At 38.5% G+C, this 26,949-nt stretch overlaps 1 protein-coding gene across 1 annotated transcript; it reads left to right on the top strand.

Annotated features, from left to right (window-relative positions):
• Positions 1–3,116: 3,116 nt before the first annotated feature.
• Positions 3,117–25,459, top strand: sgca (sarcoglycan, alpha). The gene is made up of 10 exons (XM_061907634.1): positions 3,117–3,228; positions 3,359–3,487; positions 6,430–6,581; positions 12,088–12,154; positions 19,523–19,721; positions 19,785–19,953; positions 20,024–20,232; positions 24,810–24,836; positions 24,900–25,082; positions 25,167–25,459. Exons 1-10 carry the CDS (start codon positions 3,192–3,194, stop codon positions 25,195–25,197), a joined length of 1,203 nt encoding a protein of 400 aa, XP_061763618.1. The 5' UTR covers positions 3,117–3,191; the 3' UTR covers positions 25,198–25,459.
• The last annotated feature ends 1,490 nt before the right edge of the window (positions 25,460–26,949 follow it).

Raw genomic sequence — 26,949 nt, forward strand, 5'->3', positions numbered from 1 at the left:
TGACAGTTGACAGGTAGAAAAAAGATCTTAAACTGACAGTTGACAGGTAGAAAACAAAGATGCTAAACTGACAGTTGACATGTAGAAAACAAAGATGCTAAACTGACAGTTGACAGGTAGAAAACACAGATGCCAACCTGACAGTTGACAGGTAGAAAACAAAGATGCTAAACTGACAGTTGACAGGTAGGAAACAAAGATGCTCAACTGACAGTTGACAGGTAGAAAACAAAGATGCTAAACTGACAGCTGACAGGTAGAATAAAGATGCAAAATTGACGGTTGACAGGTAGAATAAAGATGCAAAACTGACAGTTGACAGGTAGAATAAAGATGCTAAACCGACAGTTGACAGGTAGAAAACAAAGATGCTAAACTGACAGTTGACAGGTAGAAAACAAAGATGCTAAACTGACAGTTGACAGGTAGAAAACAAAGATGCTAAACTGACAGTTGACAGGTAGAAAACAAAGATGCTAAACTGACAGTTGACAGGTAGAAAACAAAGATGCTAAACTGACAGTTGACAGGTAGAAAACAAAGATGCTAAACTGACAGCTGACAGGTAGAATAAAGATGCAAAATTGACGGTTGACAGGTAGAATAAAGATGCAAAACTGACAGTTGACAGGTAGAATAAAGATGCTAAACCGACAGTTGACAGGTAGAAAACAAAGATGCTAAACTGACAGTTGACAGGTAGAAAACAAAGATGCTAAACTGACAGTTGACAGGTAGAAAACAAAGATGCTAAACTGACAGTTGACAGGTACAAAACAAAGATGCTAAACTGACAGTTGACAGGTAGAAAACAAAGATGCTAAACTGACAGTTGACAGGTAGAAAACAAAGATGCTCAACTGACAGTTGACAGGTAGAAAACAAAGATGCTAAACTGACAGTTGACAGGTAGAAAACAAAGATGCTAAACTGACAGTTGACAGGTAGAAAACAAAGATGCTAAACTGACAGTTGACAGGTAGAAAACAAAGATGCTAAACTGACAGTTGACAGGTAGAAAACAAAGATGCTCAACTGACAGTTGACAGGTAGAAAACAAAGATGCTAAACTGACAGAGTTTTATTCCCGAGACTGCATGTTGATAAACATTTTTGTTCAACACGGACACAATTCTGGACATCGGTTATTAGCTGGCTGCACATGTCTAAACTAGCTTCATTTATATCCGGCAACCAGTAGCAGTTTAGGACTTTACCGCGTTTCCATATGAGTTGGGAAATTGTGTTAGATGTAAATATAAACAGAATACAATGATTTGCAAATCCTTTTCAAGCCATATTCAGTTGAATATGCTACAAAGACAACATATTTGATGTTCAAACTCATAAACTTTATTTAATTTTTTTGCAAATCATAATTAACTTAGAATTTCATGGCTGCAACATGTGCCAAAGTAGTTGGGAAAGGGCATGTTCACCACTGTGTTACATCACCTTTTCTTTTAACAACACTCAATAAACATTTAAGAACTGAAAGCCTTGATAGTGGAATTCTTTCCCATTCTTGTTTTATGTAGAGCTTCAGTCCTTCAACAGTCCGGGGTCTCCGCTGTCATATTTTACGCTTCATAATGCACCACACATTTTCCATGGGAGACAGGTCTGGACTGCAGGCGGGCCAGGAAAGTACCCGCACTCTTTTTTTACAAAGCCACGCTGTTGTAACACATGCTTAAGGTGGCCTGCTGAAATAAGCAGGGGCGTCCATGAAAAAGACGACGCTTAGATGGCAGCATATGTTGCTCCAAAAGCTGTATGTACCTTTTAGCATTAATGGTGCCTTCACAGATGTGTAAGTTACCCATGCCTTGGGCACTAATGCACCCCCATACCATCACACATGCTGGCTTTTACACTTTGCATCGAAAACAGTCTGGATGGTTCGCTTCCCCTTTGGTCCAGATGACACCATGTGGAATATTTCCAAAAACAATTTGAAATGTTGATATTTATTCTCACACGAAGCTAAGTTTATATTTACAAGTTTATATTTACATCTAACACAATTTCCCAACTCATATGGAAACGGGGTTTGTATTAGCATGCTAACGTTCGTTCCTTTATTTTTTTTGTGCTAATTTGGTAGGTATACACCCGAGTCATATTTTGGTACTTGATGCATGCTAACGCAGGCTAGCATCACAAGTTTCAGGCATACTTTCTAGCATGCTAACTCTTTTTTTTTTAATAGCAGGTGTACCCGTCATGGTAATATATGTTGGCATTTCACTCAAGCTAACGGTGTCTATTGTTAGCATAGTGCTGTTAGCCCGTAGCTAAGTTTGTTGATATTTATTCTCACATGAATCTAAAACTGCAATAAATAGCCAGTATTTTTTGCTAATTTGGTAGGTATACACCCGAGTCATATTTTGGTACTTGATGCATGGTAACGCAGGCTAGCATCCCAAGTTTCAGGCATACTTTCTAGCATGCTAACTGTTTTTTTTTAATAGCAGGTGTACCCGTCATGGTAATATATGTTGGCATTTCACTCAAGCTAACTGTCTCTATTGTTAGCATAGTGCTGTTAGCCCGTAGCTAAGTTTGTTGCTATTTATTCTCACATGAATCTAAAACTGCAATAAATAGCCAGTATTTTTTGCTAATTTGGTAGGTATACGCCCGAGTCATATTTTGGTACTTGATGCATGCTAACGCAGGCTAGCATCCCAAGTTTCAGGCATACTTTCTAGCATGCTAACTGTTTTTTTTTAATAGCAGGTGTACCCGTCATGGTAATATATGTTGGCATTTCACTCAAGCTAACTGTCTCTATTGTTAGCATAGTGCTGTTAGCCCGTAGCTAAGTTTGTTGCTATTTATTCTCACATGAAGCTAAAACTGCAATAAATAGCCAGTATTAGCCTGTATTCCATCCATCCATCCATTTTCTACCGCTTATTCCCTTTTGGGGTCGCGGAGGGCGCTGGCGCCTATCTCAGCTACAATCGGGCGGAAGGCGGGGTACACCCTGGACAAGTCGCCACCTCATCGCAGGGCAGTATTAGCCTGTATTGTTATTGTTATATAGTTCTATCACCACCATCGCCAGACAGGAGTGCAGACCCCCCCCCCACCCCCATGTTAGTTGGGGGCGGGAGGGTCTAAAATAACTCCGGCCAAGTTTCACTGTGCACTTGGAGGTGTCAATCAAAGGCCAAAAGAAGATGGCGGGTTTCAAAGGCTGCTTGTTCTTTCTAACAGGCGAGTTTCTTCTCCTTCTTTGTCACCTGACGTCGCACCTTCTGGACGTTTCTGTTCGGGGGGGACGTTGGCCAAGTTTTGTGTTGGCTCCTACCACGGTTGTGAGCTTTTGTGTTGGCTCCTACCACAGTTGTCGGCGCGGCGGTGAGGGCGGCCCGGGCGGAGATCAAATTCGACGTCCCATCGGGGAAGTTCTTCACCTACGAGCTGATGAGGGAGACCTTCCAGGGCGACTTCGAGCCCCTGTCCAAGCTCTACAGTAAGACCCCCGCTCCCGCCGCTAAATGTCTGGCCGGTACCTCGCTTTTCTTACATTGCGGGGGGCGAAAAATAAAATCACCACCTCAAAAAAGGTTCTGTTTTTCAATGTACATTAATGCAAATAGAACTGGTACCGATTTTACAAACCCTGTTTCCATATGAGTTGGGAAATGGTGTTAGATGTAAATATAAACAGAATAATAAATCCTTTTCAAGCCATATTCAGTTGAATATGCTACAAAGACAACATATTTGATGTTCAAACTCAAATAATTATTAACTTCGAATTTCATGGCTGCAACATGTGCAAAAGTAGTTGGGAAAGGGCATGTTCACCACTGTGTTACATCACCTTTTCTTTTAACAACACTCAATAAACGTTTGGGAACTGAGGAAACTAATTGTTATAGCTTTGAAAGTGGAATTCTTTCCCATTCTTGTTTTATGTAGAGCTTCAGTCCTTCAGCAGTCCGGGGTCTCCGCTGTCCTATTTTACGCTTCATAATGCGTCACACATTTTCCATGGGAGACAGGTCTGGACTGCAGGCGGGCCAGGAAAGTACCCGCACTCTTTTTTTACGAAGCCACGCTGTTGTAACACGTGCTAAATGTGGGTTGGCATTGTCCTGCTGAAATAAGCAGGGGCGTCCATGAAAAAGATGGCAGTATATGTTGTTCCAAAAGCTGTATGTACCTTTCAGCATTAATGGTGCCTTCACAGATGTGTAAGTTACCCATGCCTTGGGCACTAATGCACCCCCATACCATCACAGATGCTGGCTTTTACACTTTGCGTGGATAACAGTCTGGATGGTTCGCTTCCCCTTTGGTCCGGATGACACAATGTCAAATATTTCCAAAAACAATTTGAAATGCGGACTCGTCAGACCACAGAACACTTTTCCACTTTGCATAAGTCCATCTTAGATGATCTCGGGCCCAGAGAAGCCGGCGGCGTTTCTGGATGTTGTTGATAAATGGCTTTGGCTTTGTATAGTAGAGCTTTAACTTGCACTTACAGATTTAGCAACGAACTGTATTTAGTAACAGTGGTTTTCTGAAGTGTTCCTGAGCCCATGTGGTGATATCCTTTAGAGATTGATGTCTGTTTTTGATACAGTGCCGTCTGAGGGATGGAAGGTCACGGTCATTCAATGTTGGTTTCCGGCCATGCTGCTTACGTGGAGTGATTTCTCCAGATTCTCTGAACCTTTTGATGATATTATGGAGCGTAGATGTTGAAATCCCTAAATTTCTTGCAATTGCACTTTGAGAAAGGTTGTTCTTAAACTGTTTGACTATTTGCTCACGCAGTTGTGGACAAAGGGGTGTACCTCGCCCCATCCTTTCTTGTGAAAGACTGAGCATATTTTGGGAAGCTGTTTTTATAGCCAATCATGGCACCCACCTGTTCCCAATTAAAAACTTTTTTTTTTTTGATGGGAAAGGTGGCAAAAAATACTGATAAAGTTGAGGAATGCTCATCAAACACTTATTTGGAACATCCCACAGGTGTGCAGGCTAATTGGGAACAGGTGGGTGCCATGATTGGCTATAAAAGCAGCTTCCCAAAAAATGCTAAGTAATTCACAAACAAGGATGGGGTGAGGGTCACCACTTTGTAAGCAAAATTGTCGAACAGTTTTAGAACAACATTTCTCAACGAGCTATTGCAAGCATTTTAGGGATTTTACCATCTACGGTCCGTAAAATCATCGAAAGTTCAGAGAATCTGGAGAAATCACTGCACGTAAGCGATGATATTACGGACCTTTGATCCCTCAGGCGGTACTGCATCAAAAACCGACATCAGTGTGTAAAGGATATCACCACATGGGCTCAGGAACACTTCATAAAACCACTGTCAGTAACTACAGTTGGTCGCTAGATCTGTAAGTGCAAGTTAAAACTACTATGCAAAGCAAAACCCATTTATCAACAACACCCAGGAACGCCGCTGGCTTCGCCGGGCCCGAGCTCATCTAAGATGGACTGATGCAAAGTGGAGAAGTGTTCTGTGGTCTGACGAGTCCACATTTCTAATTATATTTGGAAACTGTGGACATGGTGTCCTCCGGAACAAAGAGAAAAATAACCACGCAAAGTGTAAAAGCCAGCATGTGTGATGGTATGGGGGTGCATTAGTGCCCAAGGCATGGGTAACTTACACATCTGTGAAGGCACCATTAATGGTGAAAGGTACATACACCTTTTGGAGCAACATATGTTGTCAGCCAAGTAACGTTATCATGGACGCCCCTGCTTATTTCAGCAAGACAAGTGTTACAACAGCGTGGCTTCGTAGTAAAAGAGTGCGGGTACTTTCCTGGCCCGCCTGCAGTCCAGACCTGTCTCCCATGAAAAATGTGTGGCGCATTATGAATCCTAAAATAGGACAGCGGAGACCCCGGACTGTTGAAGGACTGAAGCTCTACATAAAACAAGAATGGGAAAGAATTCCACTTTCAAAGCTTCAACAATTAGTTTCCTCAGTTCCCAAACGTTTATTGAGTGTTGTTAAAAGAAAAGGTGATGTAACACAGTGGTGAACATGCCCTTTCTCAACTACTTTGGCACATGTTGCAGCCATGGAATTCTAAGTTAATTATTATTTGCAATTAGGAAATAAAGTTTATGAGTTTGAACATGAAATATGTTGTCTTTGTAGCATATTCAACTGAATATGGCTTGAAAAGGATTTGCAAATCATTGTATTCTGTTTATATTTACATCTAACACAATTTCCCAACTTATATGGAAACAGGGTCTGTATATGGAAACTCGTTTTTTTCTTGTACAGTCTGTAAAACAGGATAATCCCACATGAAAAGTGTGATTAATGTCCTTGAAAATTATCAGTGATTCTGAGCATGTGCGACTGGACGAGCACAACTCGCGACAAACTGAGCTAGCGTGTGATGTACTCTCATCAACATGAAGACGAGCGGCAGTACGACGACCCCATGACCTTCAAGTGCAACAAGAAGGGATTCCCCGACCTTCCCGAGTGGCTCCGCTTCACCCAGAGGCATCCCTACGACAACGGCTTCCTGTACGGGACGCCCACGTCCCCCGGGAAGACTTTCATTGAGGTACGAACCAGCATTTAAAATGTAACATTCGTGAACGGATCCAGTCTTTTGAGCGGCTCTTTTGAGTGAACAAAGCCAATTGATTCCCAGTTTTCAGCCGTTCGTTTGGGAGCCATCGAATGAAAATATATGTTTAAAAAATGTTTAAGAAAAAAACACCCTTTAAATATATAAAAAAATATACATATTTTATTGTATTTATGTTGTATTCTATTTATTTAATTTAGTCTGGATTCACTTTTCAGGTTCATTATTAAGTTGAAGCGTACACAAACCGGTTTTGCTTGTATAATTTTGTACCCACATTTTTAATTCTGTCCAATTTATTATTGTAGTTTTATTTGTACTTTAAAGCAGTGGCCCCCAACCAACCGATTGGTACCGGGCCGCAGAATTTTTTTTAATTAAATTTTATTGAAAATATATACATATATCTTTTTTTATTTTTTATTTATTTTTTATTTTTATTAAAACAACATAAAAAACACAATATACACTTACAATTAGTGCACCAACCACAAAAACCTCCCTTTTTCATGACAAAAACGTCCCTTTTTCATGACAAAAACATCCCTTTTTCATGACAAAAACGTCCCTTTTTCATGACAAAAACGTCCCCTTTTCATGACAAAAACGTCCCTTTTTCATGACAAAAACGTCCCTTTTTCATGACAAAAACGTCCCTTTTTCATGACAAAAACATCCTTTTTTCATGAAAAAAACGTCCCTTTTTCATGACAAAAACGTCCCTTTTTCATGGCAAAAACGTCCCTTTTTATGACAAAAACGTCCCTTTTTTATGACAAAAACGTCCCTTTTTCATGGCAAAAACGTCCCTTTTTCATGACAAAAACGTCCCTTTTTCATGACAAAACGTCCCTTTTTATGACAAAAACGTCCCCTTTTCATGGCAAAAACGTCCCTTTTTTATGACAAAAACGTCCCTTTTTTATGACAAAAACGTCCCTTTTTCATGACAAAAACGTCCCTTTTTCATGACAAAAACGTCCCCTTTTCATGACAAAAACGTCCCTTTTTCATGACAAAAACGTCCCTTTTTCATGACAAAAACGTCCCTTTTTCATGACAAAAACATCCCTTTTTCATGAAAAAAACGTCCCTTTTTCATGACAAAAACGTCCCTTTTTCATGGCAAAAACGTCCCTTTTTTATGACAAAAACGTCCCTTTTTTATGACAAAAACGTCCCTTTTTCAAGACAAAAACATCCCTTTTTCATGACAAAAACGTCCCCTTTTCATGACAAAAACGTCCCTTTTTCGTGGACAAAAACGTCCCTTTTTCGTGACAAAAACGTCCCTTTTTCTTGACAAAAACGTCCCTTTTTCATGACAAAAAACGTCCCTTTTTCATGACAAAAACGTCCCTTTTTCATGACAAAAACGTCCCTTTTTCATGACAAAAACGTCCCTTTTTCGTGACAAAAACGTCCCTTTTTCATGACAAAAACGTCCCTTTTTCATGACAAAAACGTCCCTTTTTCATGACAAAAACGTCCCTTTTTCGTGACAAAAACGTCCCTTTTTCGTGACAAAAACGTCCCTTTATCGTGACAAAAACGTCCCCTTTTTCATGACAAAAACGTCCCTTTTTCATGACAAAAACGTCCCCTTTTCATGACAAAAACGTCCCTTTTTCATGACAAAAACGTCCCTTTTTTATGACAAAAATGTCCCTTTTTCATGACAAAAACGTCCCTTTTTCATGACAAAAACGTTCCTTTTGTATGACAAAAACGTCCCTTTTTTATGAAAAAAACGTCCCTTTTTCATGACAAAAACGTCCCTTTTCATGACAAGGAGAAAAAAAAAGAAACAAAAAGATTTAAAGGATATTTGGATTAATTCCAAAGACATGCACCTGGGGATAGGCCCCTCCCTAACTCCAAAGTATGCACCTGGGGATAGGCCCATCCCACCTCCCCAAATGCAGCTGAGATTGGCTCCACTCCCCCCTCCCCCCCACGACCCCAAAAGGGATTAACAGTAGTAAATTAATGGATTAACTTTTTTTTTAAACCCAAAAAATGTTTTAAATACATGAAAAAAAACAAAAAATTTAATTAATATTGTTTTTATTTATTTATTTGTATTTACTTTCATCTGGATTCCATTTTGGGTTCATTAATAAAGGGCAGTAGTTGAAGTAAATAAATAAATGATAAATGGGTTGTACTTGTATAGCTTGTATACACACACCAGTTATTTTAGTACAATTTCTTACTCACATTTTAAACTATTTACTTTTTTTTATTGTAGTTTCAATTGTACTTTTTGAGCCATTTTTCATTTGGCAACTGGACTACAAAATGAGTCAGAATTAAAATATATTTTAAAAAAATGTAATTAAAAAAAGGTTTAGATATATAAAAATATATATTTTTTTAAATTAATGTTTTTTAACAGTATTTATTTTATATGGATTTATTTTTCAGGTTCATTATTAAGTTTAACGGAAACCCAGCAGGTATGTTAGCATCATTTTGTACTCACATTTAAATGTTGTCCACAGTTTTATTATAGTTTTTTTCCTATGTAAAGCGTTTTGTTTCATTTGAGAAAGGCGCTTTTTAAATATAATATTTGGGCCATTTTTAATGTGGCAACTGGACTAGAAAATGAGTCAGAGTTAAAGGAAATTTAGCAGCATATGGATTAACTTTTTTTTTTTTTAACTAACAAATGTTTTTGAATTTATAAAAAATAGATATGTATTTTAAAAATAATTATTGTTTTTTAATAGTGTTTATTTTCTTCTTTTATTTACTTTATCTGGATTCCATTTTTTGGGTTGATTATTAAAGGATAGTAGTTGAAGTATAAACACACCATTTTTTAACAGTAGTTTTTATTTATACTTTTTGAGCCTTTTTATATTTGGCATTTGAATTAAAATATATATTACAATTTTTTTTTTTACAAAAAAAAACCCAAAAAACTTTAAATATATAAAAATACACATTTTCAAATTAATGTTTTTTTTTAATTGTATTTTTTATCTAAATTTAATTCAAATTAATTTCAACATTAAATGTTGTCCAATTTTTATTGTAGTTTTATTTATACTTTTTGAGCCATTTTTTAATTTGGCAAATGGACTAGAAAATGGGTTAGAATGAAAAAATATATTTGTATTTTTTTTTAACAACAACAAAAAAAAACCTTTAAATATAGAAAACTATACATATCTTTTAAATTAATGTTTTTTATTTTTTTATTTTATCTGTATTCACTTTTCCAATTATTTTTATGTAGTTTTGTTTATACTTTTTGAGCCGTTTTATATTTGGCAACTGAAATAAAAAACATGGGTCAGAATTAAAATATATATTACAATTTTTTTTTTTTACAAAAAAAAACTAAAAACTTTAAATATATAAAAATACACATTTTCAAATCAATGTTTTTTTAATGTATTTTTTATCTAAATTTAAATTTAATTCAAATTAATTTCAACACTAAATGTTGTCCAATTTTTTATTGTAGTTTTATTTATACTTTTTGGGCCATTTTTTTATTTGGCAAATGGACTAGAAAATGGGTCAGAATGAAAATATATATTTGTAGTTTTTTTTAACAACAAAAAAAAAAACCTTTAAATACAGAAAAATAAACATATCTTTTAAATTAATGTTTTTAATTTTTTTATTTTATCTGTATTCACTTTTCCAATTATTTTTATGTAGTTTTGTTTATACTTGTTGAGCCTTTTTATATTTGGCAACTGAAATAAAAAAATGGGTCAGAATTAAAATATATATTAAAAAAAATTTTACAAAAAAACTTTAAATATATAAAAATACACATTTTCAAATCAATGTTTTTTTAAAATGTATTTTTTATCTAAATGTAAATTTAATTCAAATTAATTTCAACATTAAATGTTGTCCAATTTTTTTGTTGTAGTTTTATTTATACTTTTTGGGCCATTTTTTTATTTGGCAAATGGACTAGAAAATGGGTCAGAATGAAAATATATATTTGTAGTTTTTTAACAACAAAAAAAAACCTTTAAATATAGAAAAATATACATATCTTTTAAAATTAATGTTTTTTATTTTTTTATTTTATCTGTATTCATTTTTCCAATTATTTTTATGTAGTTTTGTTTATACTTTTTGGGCCTTTTTATATTTGGCAACTGAAATAAAAACATGGGTCAGAATTAAAATATATATTACAATATTTTTTTTTACAAAAAAAACTTTAAATATATAAAAATACACATTTTCTAATTAATGTTTTTTTTTTTGTATTTTCTCTCTAAATTTAAATTTAATTCAAATTAATTTCAACATTAAATGCTATCCAATTTTTTATTGTAGTTTTATTTATACTTTTTGGGCCATTTTTTTATTTGGCAAATGGACTAGAAAATGGGTCTGAATGAAAATATATATTTGTAGTTTTTTAACAACAACAAAAAAACGTTTAAATATAGAAAAATATACATATCTTTTAAATTAATGTTTTTTATTTTTTTTATTTTATCTGTATTCACTTTTCCAATTATTTTTATGTAGTTTTGTTTATACTTTTTGAGCCTTTTTATATTTGGCAACTGAAACAAAAAAATGGGTCAGAATTAAAATATATATTACAATATTTTTTTTTACAAAAAAAACTTTAAATATATAAAAATACACATTTTCAAATTAATGTTTTTTTTTGTTGTATTTTCTCTCTAAATTTAAATTTAATTCAAATTAATTTCAACATTAAATGCTATCCAATTTTTTATTGTAGTTTTATTTATACTTTTTGAGCCATTTTTTTATTTGGCAAATGGACTAGAAAATGGGTCAGAATGAAAATATATATTTGTAGTTTTTTTTAACAACAAAAAAAAAACCTTTAAATATAGAAAAATATACATATCTTTTAAATTAATGTTTTTTATTTTATTTTATTTCATCTGTATTCACTTTTCCAATTATTTTTATGTAGTTTTAATTTATACCTTTTGAGCCATTTTTTAATGTGGCAACAAGACTAGAAAATGAGTCAGAATAAAAGGATATTTAGCAGCATTTGGATTAACTTATTTTTTTTTTTACTAAAAAAATGTTTTAATTGTATAAATATATATCTTAATTAATGTTATTTTTAAATCGGGTTTATATTTCTTGTATTTATTTTACTTTCACCTGTATTGACTTTTCATCTTGATTATTAAAGGACAGTAGTTGAAGTAGACACACACAGTTATGTAATATAATTTTGTACTCACATTTTTAATCATGTCCTTCTCTATTCTACTTTAATGATGCATTTTTTTAATCCAATAATGCATATTATTCTTACTTATTGTTTGTGTATTTTTATGAGTGTTGTCACTGCCAACAAAAAATGAAGTTACTGCAAATACTTTGTAATAATTCCCTGCGATAGAATAATAATATTTGTGTAAGTGCAATAAAAGTCAAGTCCTGGTGTAAGTGAGACTAGTGCTTGTTTCCATGGTGACGTCCCATCACTCTTTGACAGATCTACGCCATCAACAAGCGGACTTACGAAACCACCAGACAGAATCTCGTCGTCAACGTGATCGCAGGTACGGACACTTCATTAGGTACAGCAGACTGAAAGTGGCTGACTTGTTTACATTTTTTTCAAGTGTGGCCCATTTTGTTTCTTTTAAAACTGCAATGGCTCAAAAAGTAATAATGAATCAAAAACAATGTTGCTCTGAATTATTGACGTATTTAATATTCAACTTTTTTGTGGAGATAAATAATGCCTAATTGGTGTTTTTGCCATGGAAAACAGTGTTGATGAGTCATTCATGTGGCCCGCCATGTCAATTATTGTGGTCCATCACATCAATTAATGTGGCCCTCCATGTCAATTATTGTGGTCCATCACATCAATTAACGTGGCCCGCCATGTCAATTATTGTGGTCCATCACATCAATTAATGTGGCCCGCCATGTCAATTATTGTGGTCCATCACATAAATTTATGTGGTCCATCACATTAAATATTGTGGTCCATCACATCAATTAATGTGGCCCGCCATGTCAATTATTGTGGTCCATCACATCAATTAATGTGGCCCGCCATGTCAATTATTGTGGTCCATCACATCAAATACTGTGGTCCATCACATCAATTAATGTGGGCCGCCATGTCAACTATTGTGCTCCATCACATCAATTAACGTGGCCCGCCATGTCAATTATTGTGGTCCATCACATCAATTAATGTGGCCCGCCATGTCAATTATTGTGGTCCATCACATAAATTTATGTGGTCCATCACATTAAATATTGTGGTCCATCACATCAATTAATGTGGCCCGCCATGTCAATTATTGTGGTCCATCACATCAATTAATGTGGCCCGCCATGTCAATTATTGTGGTCCATCACATCAAATACTGTGGTCCATCACATCAATTAATGTGGGCCGCCATGTCAACTATTGTGCTCCATCACATCAATTAACGTGGCCCGCCATGTCAATTATTGTGGTCCATCACATCAATTAATGTGGCCCGCCATGTCAATTATTGTGGTCCATCACATAAATTTATGTGGTCCATCACATTAAATATTGTGGTTCATCACATCAATTAATGTGGCCCGCCATGTCAATTATTGTGGTCCATCACATCAATTAACGTGGCCCGCCATGTCAATTATTGTGCTCCATCACATCAATTAACGTGGCCCGCCATGTCAATTATTGTGGTCCATCACATCAATTAATGTGGCCCGCCATGTCAATTATTGTGGTCCATCACATAAATTTATGTGGTCCATCACATTAAATATTGTGGTCCATCACATCAATTAATGTGGCCCGCCATGTCAATTATTGTGGTCCATCACATCAATTAATGTGGCCCGCCATGTCAATTATTGTGGTCCATCACATCAAATACTGTGGTCCATCACATCAATTAATGTGGGCCGCCATGTCAACTATTGTGCTCCATCACATCAATTAACGTGGCCCGCCATGTCAATTATTGTGGTCCATCACATCAATTAATGTGGCCCGCCATGTCAATTATTGTGGTCCATCACATAAATTTATGTGGTCCATCACATTAAATATTGTGGTTCATCACATCAATTAATGTGGCCCGCCATGTCAATTATTGTGGTCCATCACATCAATTAACGTGGCCCGCCATGTCAATTATTGTGCTCCATCACATCAATTAACGTGGCCCGCCATGTCAATTATTGTGGTCCATCACATCAATTAATGTGGCCCGCCATGTCAATTATTGTGGTCCATCACATAAATTTATGTGGTCCATCACATTAAATATTGTGGTTCATCACATCAATTAACGTGGCCCGCCATGTCAATTATTGTGGTCCATCACATCAATTAATGTGGCCCGCCATGTCAATTATTGTGGTCCATCACATCAATTAACGTGGCCCGCCATGTCAATTATTGTGCTCCATCACATCAATTAACGTGGCCCGCCATGTCAATTATTGTGGTCCATCACATCAATTAATGTGGCCCGCCATGTCAATTATTGTGGTCCATCACATAAATTTATGTGGTCCATCACATTAAATATTGTGGTTCATCACATCAATTAACGTGGCCCGCCATGTCAATTATTGTGGTCCATCACATCAATTAATGTGGCCCGCCATGTCAATTATTGTGGTCCATCACATCAATTAACGTGGCCCGCCATGTCAATTATTGTGCTCCATCACATCAATTAACGTGGCCCGCCATGTCAATTATTGTGGTCCATCACATCAATTAATGTGGCCCGCCATGTCAATTATTGTGGTCCATCACATAAATTTATGTGGTCCATCACATTAAATATTGTGGTTCATCACATCAATTAACGTGGCCCGCCATGTCAATTATTGTGGTCCATCACATCAATTAATGCGGCCCGCCATGTCAATTATTGTGGTCCATCACATAAATTTATGTGGTCCATCACATTAAATATTGTGGTCCATCACATCAATTAATGTGGCCCGCCATGTCAATTATTGTGGTCCATCACATCAATTAATGTGGCCCGCCATGTCAATTATTGTGGTCCATCACATCAAATACTGTGGTCCATCACATCAATTAATGTGGGCCGCCATGTCAACTATTGTGCTCCATCACATCAATTAATGTGGCCCGCCATGTCAATTATTGTGGTCCATCACATCAATTAATGTGGCCCGCCATGTCAATTATTGTGGTCCATCACATAAATTTATGTGGTCCATCACATTAAATATTGTGGTCCATCACATCAATTAATGTGGCCCGCCATGTCAATTATTGTGGTCCATCACATTAATTAATGGGGCCCGCCATGTCAATTATTGTGATCCATCACATCAATTAATGTGGTCCATCACATAAATTAATGTGGTCCATCACATCAGTTAGTGTGGTCCATTACATCAATTAGTTGGCCTTTCTCGTAATTGATGTGGCCCGTCACATCAATTATGGTGGTCCTTCATGTCATTCATGTGGTCCACACATCAATTAATGTGGTCCATCACATCAGTTGGTGTGGCCTTTGACGTAATTAATGTGACCCGTCACATCAATTATGGTGGTCCTTCATGTCATTCATGTGGTCCGTCACATCAATTAATGTGGTCCATCACATCAGTTAATGTGGTCCGTCACATCAGTTGGTGTGGTCCATCACATCAATTAATGTGGTCCATCACATCAGTTAATGTGGTCCGTCACATCAGTTGGTGTGGTCCATCACATCAATTAATGTGGTCCTTCATGTCATTCATGTGGTCTATCACATCAGTTAATGTGGTCCGTCACATCAGTTGGTGTGGCCTTTCACGTAATTAATGTGGTCTGTCACGTAATTGATGTAGTCTGTCACATCAATTAATGTGGTCCTTCACGTCATCAATTAATGTGGTCTGTCACATTAATTAATGTGGTCCTTCATGTGATCCGTCACATCAATTAATGTGATCTGTCACATTATTAATGTGGTCCTTCATGTGGTCCGTCACATCAATTATTGTGGTCCTTCACGTCATCAATTAATGTGGTCCTTCACATCAATTAATGTGATCCGTCACATCAATTAATGTGGTCCTTCACGTCATCAATTAATGTGGTCCTTCACATCAATTAATGTGGTCTGTCACATTAATTAACGTGGTCCTTCATGTGATCCGTCACATCAATTAATGTGGTCTGTCACATTAATTAATGTGGTCCTTCATGTGATCTGTCACATCAATTAATGTGATCCGTCACATCAATTAATGTGGTCTGTCACATCAATTAATGTGGTCTGTCACATTAATTAATGTGGTCCTTCATGTGATCCGTCACATCAATTAATGTGGTCTGTCACATTAATTAATGTGGTCCTTCATGTGATCCGTCACATCAATTAATGTGGTCTGTCACATCAATTAATGTGATCTGTCACGTTATTAATGTGGTCCTTCATGTGGTCCGTCACATCAACTAATGTGGTCCTTCACGTCATCAATTAATGTGATCCGTCACATCAATTAATGTGGTCTGTCACATTAATTGATGTGGTCCTTCATGTGATCCGTCACATCAATTAATGTGGTCTGTCACATCAATTAATGTGATCCGTCACATCAATTAATGTGGTCCTTCACGTCATCAATTAATGTGGTCCTTCACATCAATTAATGTGGTCTGTCACATTAATTAACGTGGTCCTTCATGTGATCCGTCACATCAATTAATGTGATCCGTCACATCAATTAATGTGGTCCTTCACGTCATCAATTAATGTGGTCTGTCACATTAATTAATGTGGTCCTTCACGTCATCAATTAATGTGGTCCTTCACATCAATTAATGTGGTCTGTCACATTAATTAATGTGGTCCTTCATGTGGTCCGTCACATCAATTAATGTGGTCCTTCACGTCATCAATTAATGTGGTCCTTCACATCAATTAATGTGATCCGTCACATCAATTAATGTGGTCCTTCACGTCATCAATTAATGTGGTCCTTCACATCAATTAATGTGATCCGTCACATCAATTAATGTGGTCCTTCACGTCATCAATTAATGTGGTCCTTCACATCAATTAATGTGGTCTGTCACATTAATTAACGTGGTCCTTCATGTGATCCGTCACATCAATTAATGTGGTCTGTCACATTAATTAATGTGGTCCTTCATGTGATCTGTCACATCAATTAATGTGATCCGTCACATCAATTAATGTGGTCTGTCACATCAATTAATGTGGTCTGTCACATTAATTAATGTGGTCCTTCATGTGATCCGTCACATCAATTATTGTGGTCCTTCACGTCATCAATTAATGTGGTCCTTCACATCAATTAATGTGATCCGTCACATCAATTAATGTGGTCCTTCACGTCATCAATTAATGTGGTCCTTCACATCAATTAATGTGGTCTGTCACATTAATTAACGTGGTCCTTCATGTGATCCGTCACATCAATTAATGTGGTCTGTCACATTAATTAATGTGGTCCTTCATGTGATCTGTCACATCAATTAATGTGATCCGTCACATCAATTAATGTGGTCTGTCACATCAATTAATGTGGTCTGTCACATTAATTAATGTGGTCCTTCATGTGATCCGTCACATCAATTAATGTGGTCTGTCACATTAATTAATGTGGTCCTTCATGTGATCCGTCACATCAATTAATGTGGTCTGTCACATCAATTAATGTGATCTGTCACGTTATTAATGTGGTCCTTCATGTGGTCCGTCACATCAACTAATGTGGTCCTTCACGTCATCAATTAATGTGATCCGTCACATCAATTAATGTGGTCTGTCACATTAATTGATGTGGTCCTTCATGTGATCCGTCACATCAATTAATGTGGTCTGTCACATCAATTAATGTGATCCGTCACATCAATTAATGTGGTCCTTCACGTCATCAATTAATGTGGTCCTTCACATCAATTAATGTGGTCTGTCACATTAATTAACGTGGTCCTTCATGTGATCCGTCACATCAATTAATGTGATCCGTCACATCAATTAATGTGGTCCTTCACGTCATCAATTAATGTGGTCTGTCACATTAATTAATGTGGTCCTTCACGTCATCAATTAATGTGGTCCTTCACATCAATTAATGTGGTCTGTCACATTAATTAATGTGGTCCTTCATGTGGTCCGTCACATCAATTAATGTGGTCCTTCACGTCATCAATTAATGTGGTCCTTCACATCAATTAATGTGATCCGTCACATCAATTAATGTGGTCCTTCACGTCATCAATTAATGTGGTCCTTCACATCAATTAATGTGATCCGTCACATCAATTAATGTGGTCCTTCACGTCATCAATTAATGTGGTCCTTCACATCAATTAATGTGGTCTGTCACATTAATTAACGTGGTCCTTCATGTGATCCGTCACATCAATTAATGTGGTCTGTCACATTAATTAATGTGGTCCTTCATGTGATCTGTCACATCAATTAATGTGATCCGTCACATCAATTAATGTGGTCTGTCACATCAATTAATGTGGTCTGTCACATTAATTAATGTGGTCCTTCATGTGATCCGTCACATCAATTAATGTGGTCTGTCACATTAATTAATGTGGTCCTTCATGTGATCCGTCACATCAATTAATGTGGTCTGTCACATCAATTAATGTGATCTGTCACGTTATTAATGTGGTCCTTCATGTGGTCCGTCACATCAACTAATGTGGTCCTTCACGTCATCAATTAATGTGATCCGTCACATCAATTAATGTGGTCTGTCACATCAATTAATGTGATCTGTCACGTTATTAATGTGGTCCTTCATGTGGTCCGTCACATCAACTAATGTGGTCCTTCACGTCATCAATTAATGTGATCCGTCACATCAATTAATGTGGTCTGTCACATTAATTGATGTGGTCCTTCATGTGATCCGTCACATCAATTAATGTGGTCTGTCACATCAATTAATGTGATCCGTCACATCAATTAATGTGGTCTGTCACATCAATTAATGTGATCCGTCACATCAATTAATGTGGTCTGTCACATCAATTAATGTGGTCTGTCACATCAATTAATGTGATCCGTCACATCAATTAATGTGGTCTGTCACATCAATTAATGTGATCTGTCACATCAATTAATGTGGTCCGTCACATCAATTAATGTGATCTGTCACGTTATTAATGTGGTCCTTCATGTGGTCCGTCACATTAATTAATGTGGTCCTTCATGTGGTCCGTCACATTAATTAATGTGGTCCTTCACATCAATTAATGTGATCTGTCACGTTATTAATGTGGTCCTTCATGTGGTATGTCACATTAATTAACGTGGTCCTTCATGTGGTCCGTCACATCAATTAAAGTGGTCCATCACATCAACTAATGTGGTCCTTCACGTCATTCATGTGGTCCGTCACATCAATTAATGTGGTTCGTCACATCAGTAGGTGTGGCCTTTCACGTAATTAATCTGGCCTGTCACGTAATTGATGTGGTTTGTCATATCAATCAATGTGATCTGTCACATCAATTAATGTGGTCCTTCACATCAGTTGGGTGTGGCCTTTCACGTAATTAATGTGGCCTGTCACGTAATTGATGTGGTCTGTCACATCAATTAATGTGGTCTGCCACATTATTCACGTCTATTATTGTGTACCATTTGGCAAAAAATAACTATACATCGACAAATAGCTTTGAAATTTATCTGCAGTTTTAGGCATTGAATAATGAAAAGAAAAAAGAAAATGACTTATTTTTCTGACTGAGACCCTTTTGTATATTGAATTGTTTTGAACATGAAAGTCTCAACATGGCCCCCGCATCTTTTATTTTTCAACCGTGCGGCCCTCAGTGTCACAAAAGTTTGGACACGCCTGCGTGAGATTGTGCAGGTGTGCCTAAAGAGGTGGCCAGTGTGACGTCACGCTCCCTTGTCCCCGCCCCCCAGCCAAGAGCCCCCCCTACCAGGCAGAGTTCTTCATCAAGCTGAGGGAGATTGAGAAGGTGCTGCCCCCTGCTGTCCAGGACGAGATCAAGCAGGACCTGCAGAAGCTGTGGGACACGGAGGCCTTGGACGTGGTCAACGTGTCCAACGCCCTGGACCGCGGCGGCCGGGTGCCCCTCCCCCTGGCGGGCCACTTTGAAGGGTAACAAGCACTGGCGGCGACGAGGCTGCCCCCTGCTGGAAGGTAACATTCACTTTGTGTCAGTGTGTTCGTGAAAGTGGGCTCCGAGCACAGCTTCTCCGGCTGTCTCCTGAGGGTGCGGACGGCGGAGCATCGGGCGAGGTGTGCGGCGGGCGCCAAGGTGAAGGTGCCCGGGGGCTGCAACTTCTGCAGCATCCCCAGCAACTGCATCAGCTGGTGCCACACGGAGCTGGTGAGACCACTTGGGACTGGGAGGACCGGGAGGGGTGACGAGGTCTCACTCGTCTCTCTCTCTGTCGCAGTTTGACTCCAGCCAGCAGGAACCCACGCTGGCCCCTCCCACCGTGGGCTCCGGCGTCCTGGAGGCGGGGGCCGACTTTGACCCCCCCGTGTCGCCCGAGACCAGAGACTTCTTGCCGGACTACCTGGTGACCATCCTCGTGCCGCTGGTCCTGGCCCTGGTTCTCTGTGTGCTGCTGGCCTACATCATGTGTGGGCGCAGAGAGGGCGTGTACGTACTCCACATCGCCACCGTCACGGGAATCATACTTGACACGGGGGCCACATTCACACTCCAAACTTCCTTTTCTTCACTAACAGTCTTATTTTCTATTCAACGTCTCAACACAAACCTCTGCCGTACCTTCAAAGCTTTACCTCGATATGATTTCTCTCGTCAAAGATCCTCTATGTGACAGGAGCCCTGGCTTTCTTTGACACCTTCTTGCAAAAATGTTTATCGAAGATTCCTCAAACAGTATGAGGCAAACAGTCAAAGATCCTCTATGTCGCAGGAGAGTCACTTTGTTGTTTTAAACTGCAAACTACTGCAAAAAAAACATTTCAAAGATCCTCTATGAGACAGAAGAGGTCCTTCTTATATCAGCAACTACTGTAAAAAAAAATAATCAAAGATCCTCGATATGACAGTAGTCCATTGTGGTTTTCGAGGAAATACCAAAACGGTAAGTCCTCTATATGAGAAGAACTCTGCTGTTTTAATCCGTATTTCACAAAGACAAGTTAAAAATCCTCTACAGGATATGTTACAAGCACTCTGCTGTTTTTAAAAAGTAGCTGCAAAAACGCTCGTCAAAGATTTTCTATTGATTGTTTTTCAGGACTTAGTTAAAGTCAAAGATCCTCGATATTAGAAGAACTCTGCTGTTTTTGAAGCTTTATTGCACACAAACAAGTCAAAGATAATCTATAAGACAGGAGCTCTCAGCTGTTTTGAAGAAGTAGCTGCAAAAACCAAAGTCAAAGATTTTCTATTGATAGGAGCGCTCTGTTGTTTTTCGGGACGTCGTACAAAAACATTAGTTCAAAGATCCTCTATGTTGGAACCCTGCCTTTTTTAAAGCTGTATTGCACAAAAACAAGTCAAAGATCCATTTTATAAAAGGAACTATGCTGTTTTTGAAGCTGTATTTCACAAAAAACAAGTCAAAGATCTTCTACAAGACAGGAGCTCTCAGCTGTTTTGAAGAAGTAGCTGCAAAAACGCTAGTCAAAGATTTTCTATTGATTGTTTTTCAGGACTTAGTTAAAGTCAAAGATCCTCTATATTAGAAGAACACTACTGTTTTTGAAGCTTTATTGCACAAAAACAAGTCAAAGATCATCTATAAGAAAGCAGCTCTCAGCTGTTTTGAAGAAGTAGCTGCAAAAACGCTAGTCAAAAAATTTCTATTGATTGTTTTTCAGGACTTAGTTAAAGTCAAAGATCCTCTATATTATAAGAACTCTGCTGTTCTGTAGCTTTATTGCACAAAAACAAGTCAAAGATCATCTATAAGACAGCAGCTCTCAGCTGTTTTGAAGAAGTAGCTGCAAAAACCGAAGTCAAAGATTTTCTATTGATAGGAGCGCTCTGTTGTTTTTCGGAACGTCGTACAAGAACATAAGGTCAAAGATCCTCTGTGTTGGAAGGCTATGTTTTGTTAAGATGAGCACAAAGACAAGTCAAAGATCTTCTATGTTGGAAGGCCACGTTTTGTAAAGCTGTATTGCACAAAAACAAGTCAAAGATCCTTTTTATAAAAGGAACTCTGCTGTTTTTGAAGCTCTATTGCCCGAAAACAAGTCAAAGATCCTCAATAAGACAGGACCTCTCAGCTGTTTTGAAGAAGTAGCTGCAAAAAAGCGAGTCAAAGATTTTCTATTGATTGTTTTTCAGGACTTAGTTAAAGTCAAAGATCCTCTATATTAGAAGAACTCTGCTGTTTTTGAAGTTTTATTGCACAAAAAGTAGTCAAAGATCCTCAATAAGACAGGACCTCTCAGCTGTTTTGAAGAAGTAGCTGCAAAAAAGCGAGTCAAAGATTTTCTATTGATTGTTTTTCAGGACTTAGTTAAAGTCAAAGATCCTCTATATTAGAATAACTCTGCTGTTTTTGAAGCTTTATTGCACAAAAACAAGTCAAAGATCCTCAATAAGACAGGAGCTCTCAGCTGTTTTGAAGAAGTAGCTGCAAAAACCGAAGTCAAAGATTTTCTATTGATTGTTTTTCAGGACTTAGTTAAAGTCAAAGATCCTCTATATTAGAATAACTCTGCTGTTTTGAAGCTCTATTGCACAAAGACAAGTCAAAGATCTTCTATGTTGGAAGGCCACGTTTTGTAAAGCTGTATTGCACAAAAACAAGTCAAAGATCCTTTTTATAAAAGAAACTCTGCTGTTTTTGAAGCTCTATTGCCCGAAAACAAGTCAAAGATCCTCAATAAGACAGGACCTCTCAGCTGTTTTGAAGAAGTAGCTGCAAAAAAGCGAGTCAAAGATTTTCTATTGATTTTTTTCAGGACTTAGTTAAAGTCAAAGATCCTCTATATTAGAAGAACTCTGCTGTTTTTGAAGCTTTATTGCACAAAAACAAGTCAAAGATCCTCAATAAGACAGGAGCTCTCAGCTGTTTTGAAGAAGTAGCTGCAAAAACCGAAGTCAAAGATTTTCTATTGATTGTTTTTCAGGACTTAGTTAAAGTCAAAGATCCTCTATATTATAAGAACTCTGCTGTTCTGTAGCTTTATTGCACAAAAACAAGTCAAAGATCATCTATAAGACAGCAGCTCTCAGCTGTTTTGAAGAAGTAGCTGCAAAAACCGAAGTCAAAGATTTTCTATTGATAGGAGCGCTCTGTTCTTTTTCGGAACGTCGTACAAGAACATAAGGTCAAAGATCCTCTGTGTTGGAAGGCTATGTTTTGTTAAGATGAGCACAAAGACAAGTCAAAGATCTTCTATGTTGGAAGGCCACGTTTTGTAAAGCTGTATTGCACAAAAACAAGTCAAAGATCCTTTTTATAAAAGGAACTCTGCTGCTTTTGAAGCTCTATTGCCCGAAAACAAGTCAAAGATCCTCAATAAGACAGGACCTCTCAGCTGTTTTGAAGAAGTAGCTGCAAAAAAGCGAGTCAAAGATTTTCTATTGATTGTTTTTCAGGACTTAGTTAAAGTCAAAGATCCTCTATATTAGAAGAACTCTGCTGTTTTTGAAGTTTTATTGCACAAAAAGTAGTCAAAGATCCTCAATAAGACAGGACCTCTCAGCTGTTTTGAAGAAGTAGCTGCAAAAAACGCTAGCCAAAGATTCTCTATTGATTGTTTTTCAGGACTTAGTTAAAGTCAAAGATCCTCTATATTAGAAGAACTCTGCTGTTTTTGAAGCTTTATTGCACAAAAACAAGTCAAAGATCCTCAATAAGACAGGAGCTCTCAGCTGTTTTGAAGAAGTAGCTGCAAAAACCGAAGTCAAAGATTTTCTATTGATTGTTTTTCAGGACTTAGTTAAAGTCAAAGATCCTCTATATTAGAAGAACTCTGCTGTTTTTGAAGCTTTATTGCACAAAAACAAGTCAAAGATCCTCAATAAGACAGGAGCTCTCAGCTGTTTTGAAGAAGTAGCTGCAAAAAAGCGAGTCAAAGATTTTCTATTAATTGTTTTTCAGGACTTAGTTAAAAAAAAACACCACGTCAAAGATCCTCTATATTAGAAGAACTCTTGCTGTTTTTGAAGCTTTATTGCACACAAACAAGTCAAAGATCCTCAATAAGACAGGAGCTCTCAGCTGTTTTGAAGAAGTACTTACGTATAAAATACTACACGGTCTAGCTCCAGCCTATCTTGCCGATTGTATTGTACCATATGTCCCGGCAAGAAATCTGCGTTCAAAAGACTCCGGCTTATTAGTGATTCCTAGAGCTCAAAAAAAGTCTGCGGGCTATAGAGCGTTTTCCGTTCGGGCTCCAGTACTCTGGAATGCCCTCCCGGTAACAGTTCGAGATGCTACCTCAGTAGAAGCATTTAAGTCTCATCTTAAAACTCATCTGTATACTCTAGCCTTTAAATAGACCTCCTTTTTAGACCAGTTGATCTGCCGCTTCTTTTCTTTCTCCTATCCGATGACCATGGATGAAGTACTGACTGTCCAGAGTCGAGACCCAGGATGGACCGCTCGTCGGGACCCAGGATGGACCGCTCGCCTGTATCGGTTGGGGACATCTCTACGCTGCTGATCCGCTTGAGATGGTTTCCTGTGGACGGGACTCTCACTGCTGTCTTGGAGCCACTATGGATTGAACTTTCACAGTATCATGTTAGACCCGCTCGACATCCATTGCTTTCGGTCCCCTAGAGGGGGGGGGGTTCCCCACATCTGAGGTCCTCTCCAAGGTTTCTCATAGTCAGCATTGTCACTGGCGTCCCACTGGATGTGAATTCTCCCTGCCCACTGGGTGTGAGTTTTCCTTGCCCTTTTGTGGGTTCTTCCGAGGATGTCGTAGTCGTAATGATTTGTGCAGTCCTTTGAGACATTTGTGATTTGGGGCTATATAAATAAACATTGATTGATTGATTGATTGAAGTAGCTGCAAAAACCGAAGTCAAAGATTTTCTATTGATAGGAGCGCTCTGTTGTTTTTTGGGACGTCGTACAAGAACATAAGGTCAAAGATCCTCTATATTGGAATGCTACGTTTTGTAACGCTGCATTACACAAAGACAAGTCAAAGATCCTCTATAAGACAGGAGTGCACTGTTAGATCAGAAGATGCCAGCCTGTCAAAGTGAGACTTGATGTTTCCTTGCAGGGAGAAGAGGAACGCGCGAACGAACCAGTGAGTAGAACACAAAGAGGTGTGCATTACTGCTGCCCGCGTGAAGAAGTGCGCCCCCTGCAGGATACAACTACACCACCATCACACCATCCGGGACAACATGGATGAGCTGAGGAACATGGCCGACCACCGCGGCGTCTCGCCGCCGCTCTCTACGCTCCCCATGTTTGACAGCCGCAGCGGGGGCGGGGCCACGCCGCAGACGCCCCCCGAGAGCCCCCGCGTGCCGCTCATCATGGCCCAGCAGTGAGCACACACACACACACACACACACACACACACACACACCTGTTTCAAGGAGGGTGCTCACCTGTGTCTCCCGCCACGCAGGGACCCGTACAGCGACACGCTGCCTCGGTGAGAGCGCCATCACGCTGGCCGTGGCGCTTCCTGGAGGTGACGGCGGTCTGAGACCTGCAACGAGTCATGAGAAACATCTTTTTGACGTTGGTGTGAACTCCTAACTCTAAATGTTCTCATCATTCAAGCAGCTTTTGTGCAGCAGGATGCAAACATGCTGCACTTCTACAACTAACTAACTAACTAACTAACTAACTAACTAACTAACATGTCATCAACTACCAATCAGCTGGGTTTTGCTCAATAAACATCTGGCTGCTGCACTTTGGACACCTGTGTCGTAAATCCAAATAAGAACTACAAACCCCGTTTCCATATGAGTTGGGAAATGGTGTTAGATGTAAATATAAACAGAATACAATGATATGCAAATCCTTTTCAAGCCATATTCAGTTGAATATGCTACAAAGACAACATATTTCATGTTCAAACTCATAAACTTTATTTCCTTTTTGCAAATAATAATTAACTTAGAATTCCATGGCTGCAACATGTGACAAAGTAGTTGGGAAAGGGCATGTTCACCACTGTGTTACATCACCTTTTCTTTTAACAACACTCAATAAACATTTGGGAACTGAGGAAACTAATTGTTGAAGCTTTGAAAGTGGAATTCTTTCCCATTCTTGTTTTATGTAGAGCTTCAGTCCTTCAACAGTCCGGGGTCTCCGCTGTCCTATTTTAGGATTCATAATGCGCCACACATTTTTCATGGGAGACAGGTCTGGACTGCAGGCGGGCCAGGAAAATACCCGCACTCTTTTACTACGAAGCCACGCTGTTGTAACACTTGTCTTGCTGAAATAAGCAGGGGCGTCCATGATAACGTTACTTGGCTGACAACATATGTTGCTCCAAAAGCTGTATGTACCTTTCAGCATTAATGGTGCCTTCACAGATGTGTAAGTTACCCATGCCTTGGGCACTAATACACCCCCATACCATCACACATGCTGGCTTTTACACTTTGCGTGGTTATTTTTCTCTTTGTTCCGGAGGACACCATGTCCACAGTTTCCAAATATAATTAGAAATGTGGACTCGTCAGACCACAGAACACTTCTCCACTTTGCATCAGTCCATCTTAGATGAGCTCGGGCCCGGCGAAGCCAGCGGCGTTCCTGGGTGTTGTTGATAAATGGGTTGTTAATAAATACTGATAAAGTTGAGGAATGCTCATCAAACACTTATAGGAGTGTTCTGTTGTTTTAGGGAGTAACTTCAAAACTCTAGCCAAAGATCCTCTATTGCAGGGGTGCCCATTACGTCGATCGCGAGCTACCAGTCGACCGCGTGGGGTGTGTCAGTCCATCTCCAGCCAGGCTTTTAAAAAAAATAGACCTAAAAATGAGTGATCATCAATCTTCACCAAGAGTCACTTAAATGACGTTCACGGTACCGGAGGGTCTTGTGAGATGACGCTGGCTGCTGCAAGATCATTATTATGAAAATATGACAGAGAGGAAGGCGGGAAACACTTTTTATTTCAACAGACTCTCGCGCCGTACCTTCCGTCAAAACTCTAAAGGCCGACTGCACATTTCCTATCTTCACAATAAAAGCCCTGCTTCATGCTGCCTGCGCTAACTAAATACAGAGTCTCGGAAAACTGGCGTGCACAAGCGATCCCTCAGAAAGCTGGCGTGCACATCACTTGTGCACGCCAGCTTTCCGAGACTCTTATTTTGTTAGCGCAGGCAGCATGAAGCAGGGCTTTTATTGTGAAGATAGGAAATGTGCAGTCGGCCTTTAG

This window comes from Nerophis ophidion, linkage group LG08 (assembly GCF_033978795.1).
Source record: "Nerophis ophidion isolate RoL-2023_Sa linkage group LG08, RoL_Noph_v1.0, whole genome shotgun sequence".
In the NCBI taxonomy this organism is placed as follows: Eukaryota; Metazoa; Chordata; class Actinopteri; order Syngnathiformes; family Syngnathidae; genus Nerophis; species Nerophis ophidion.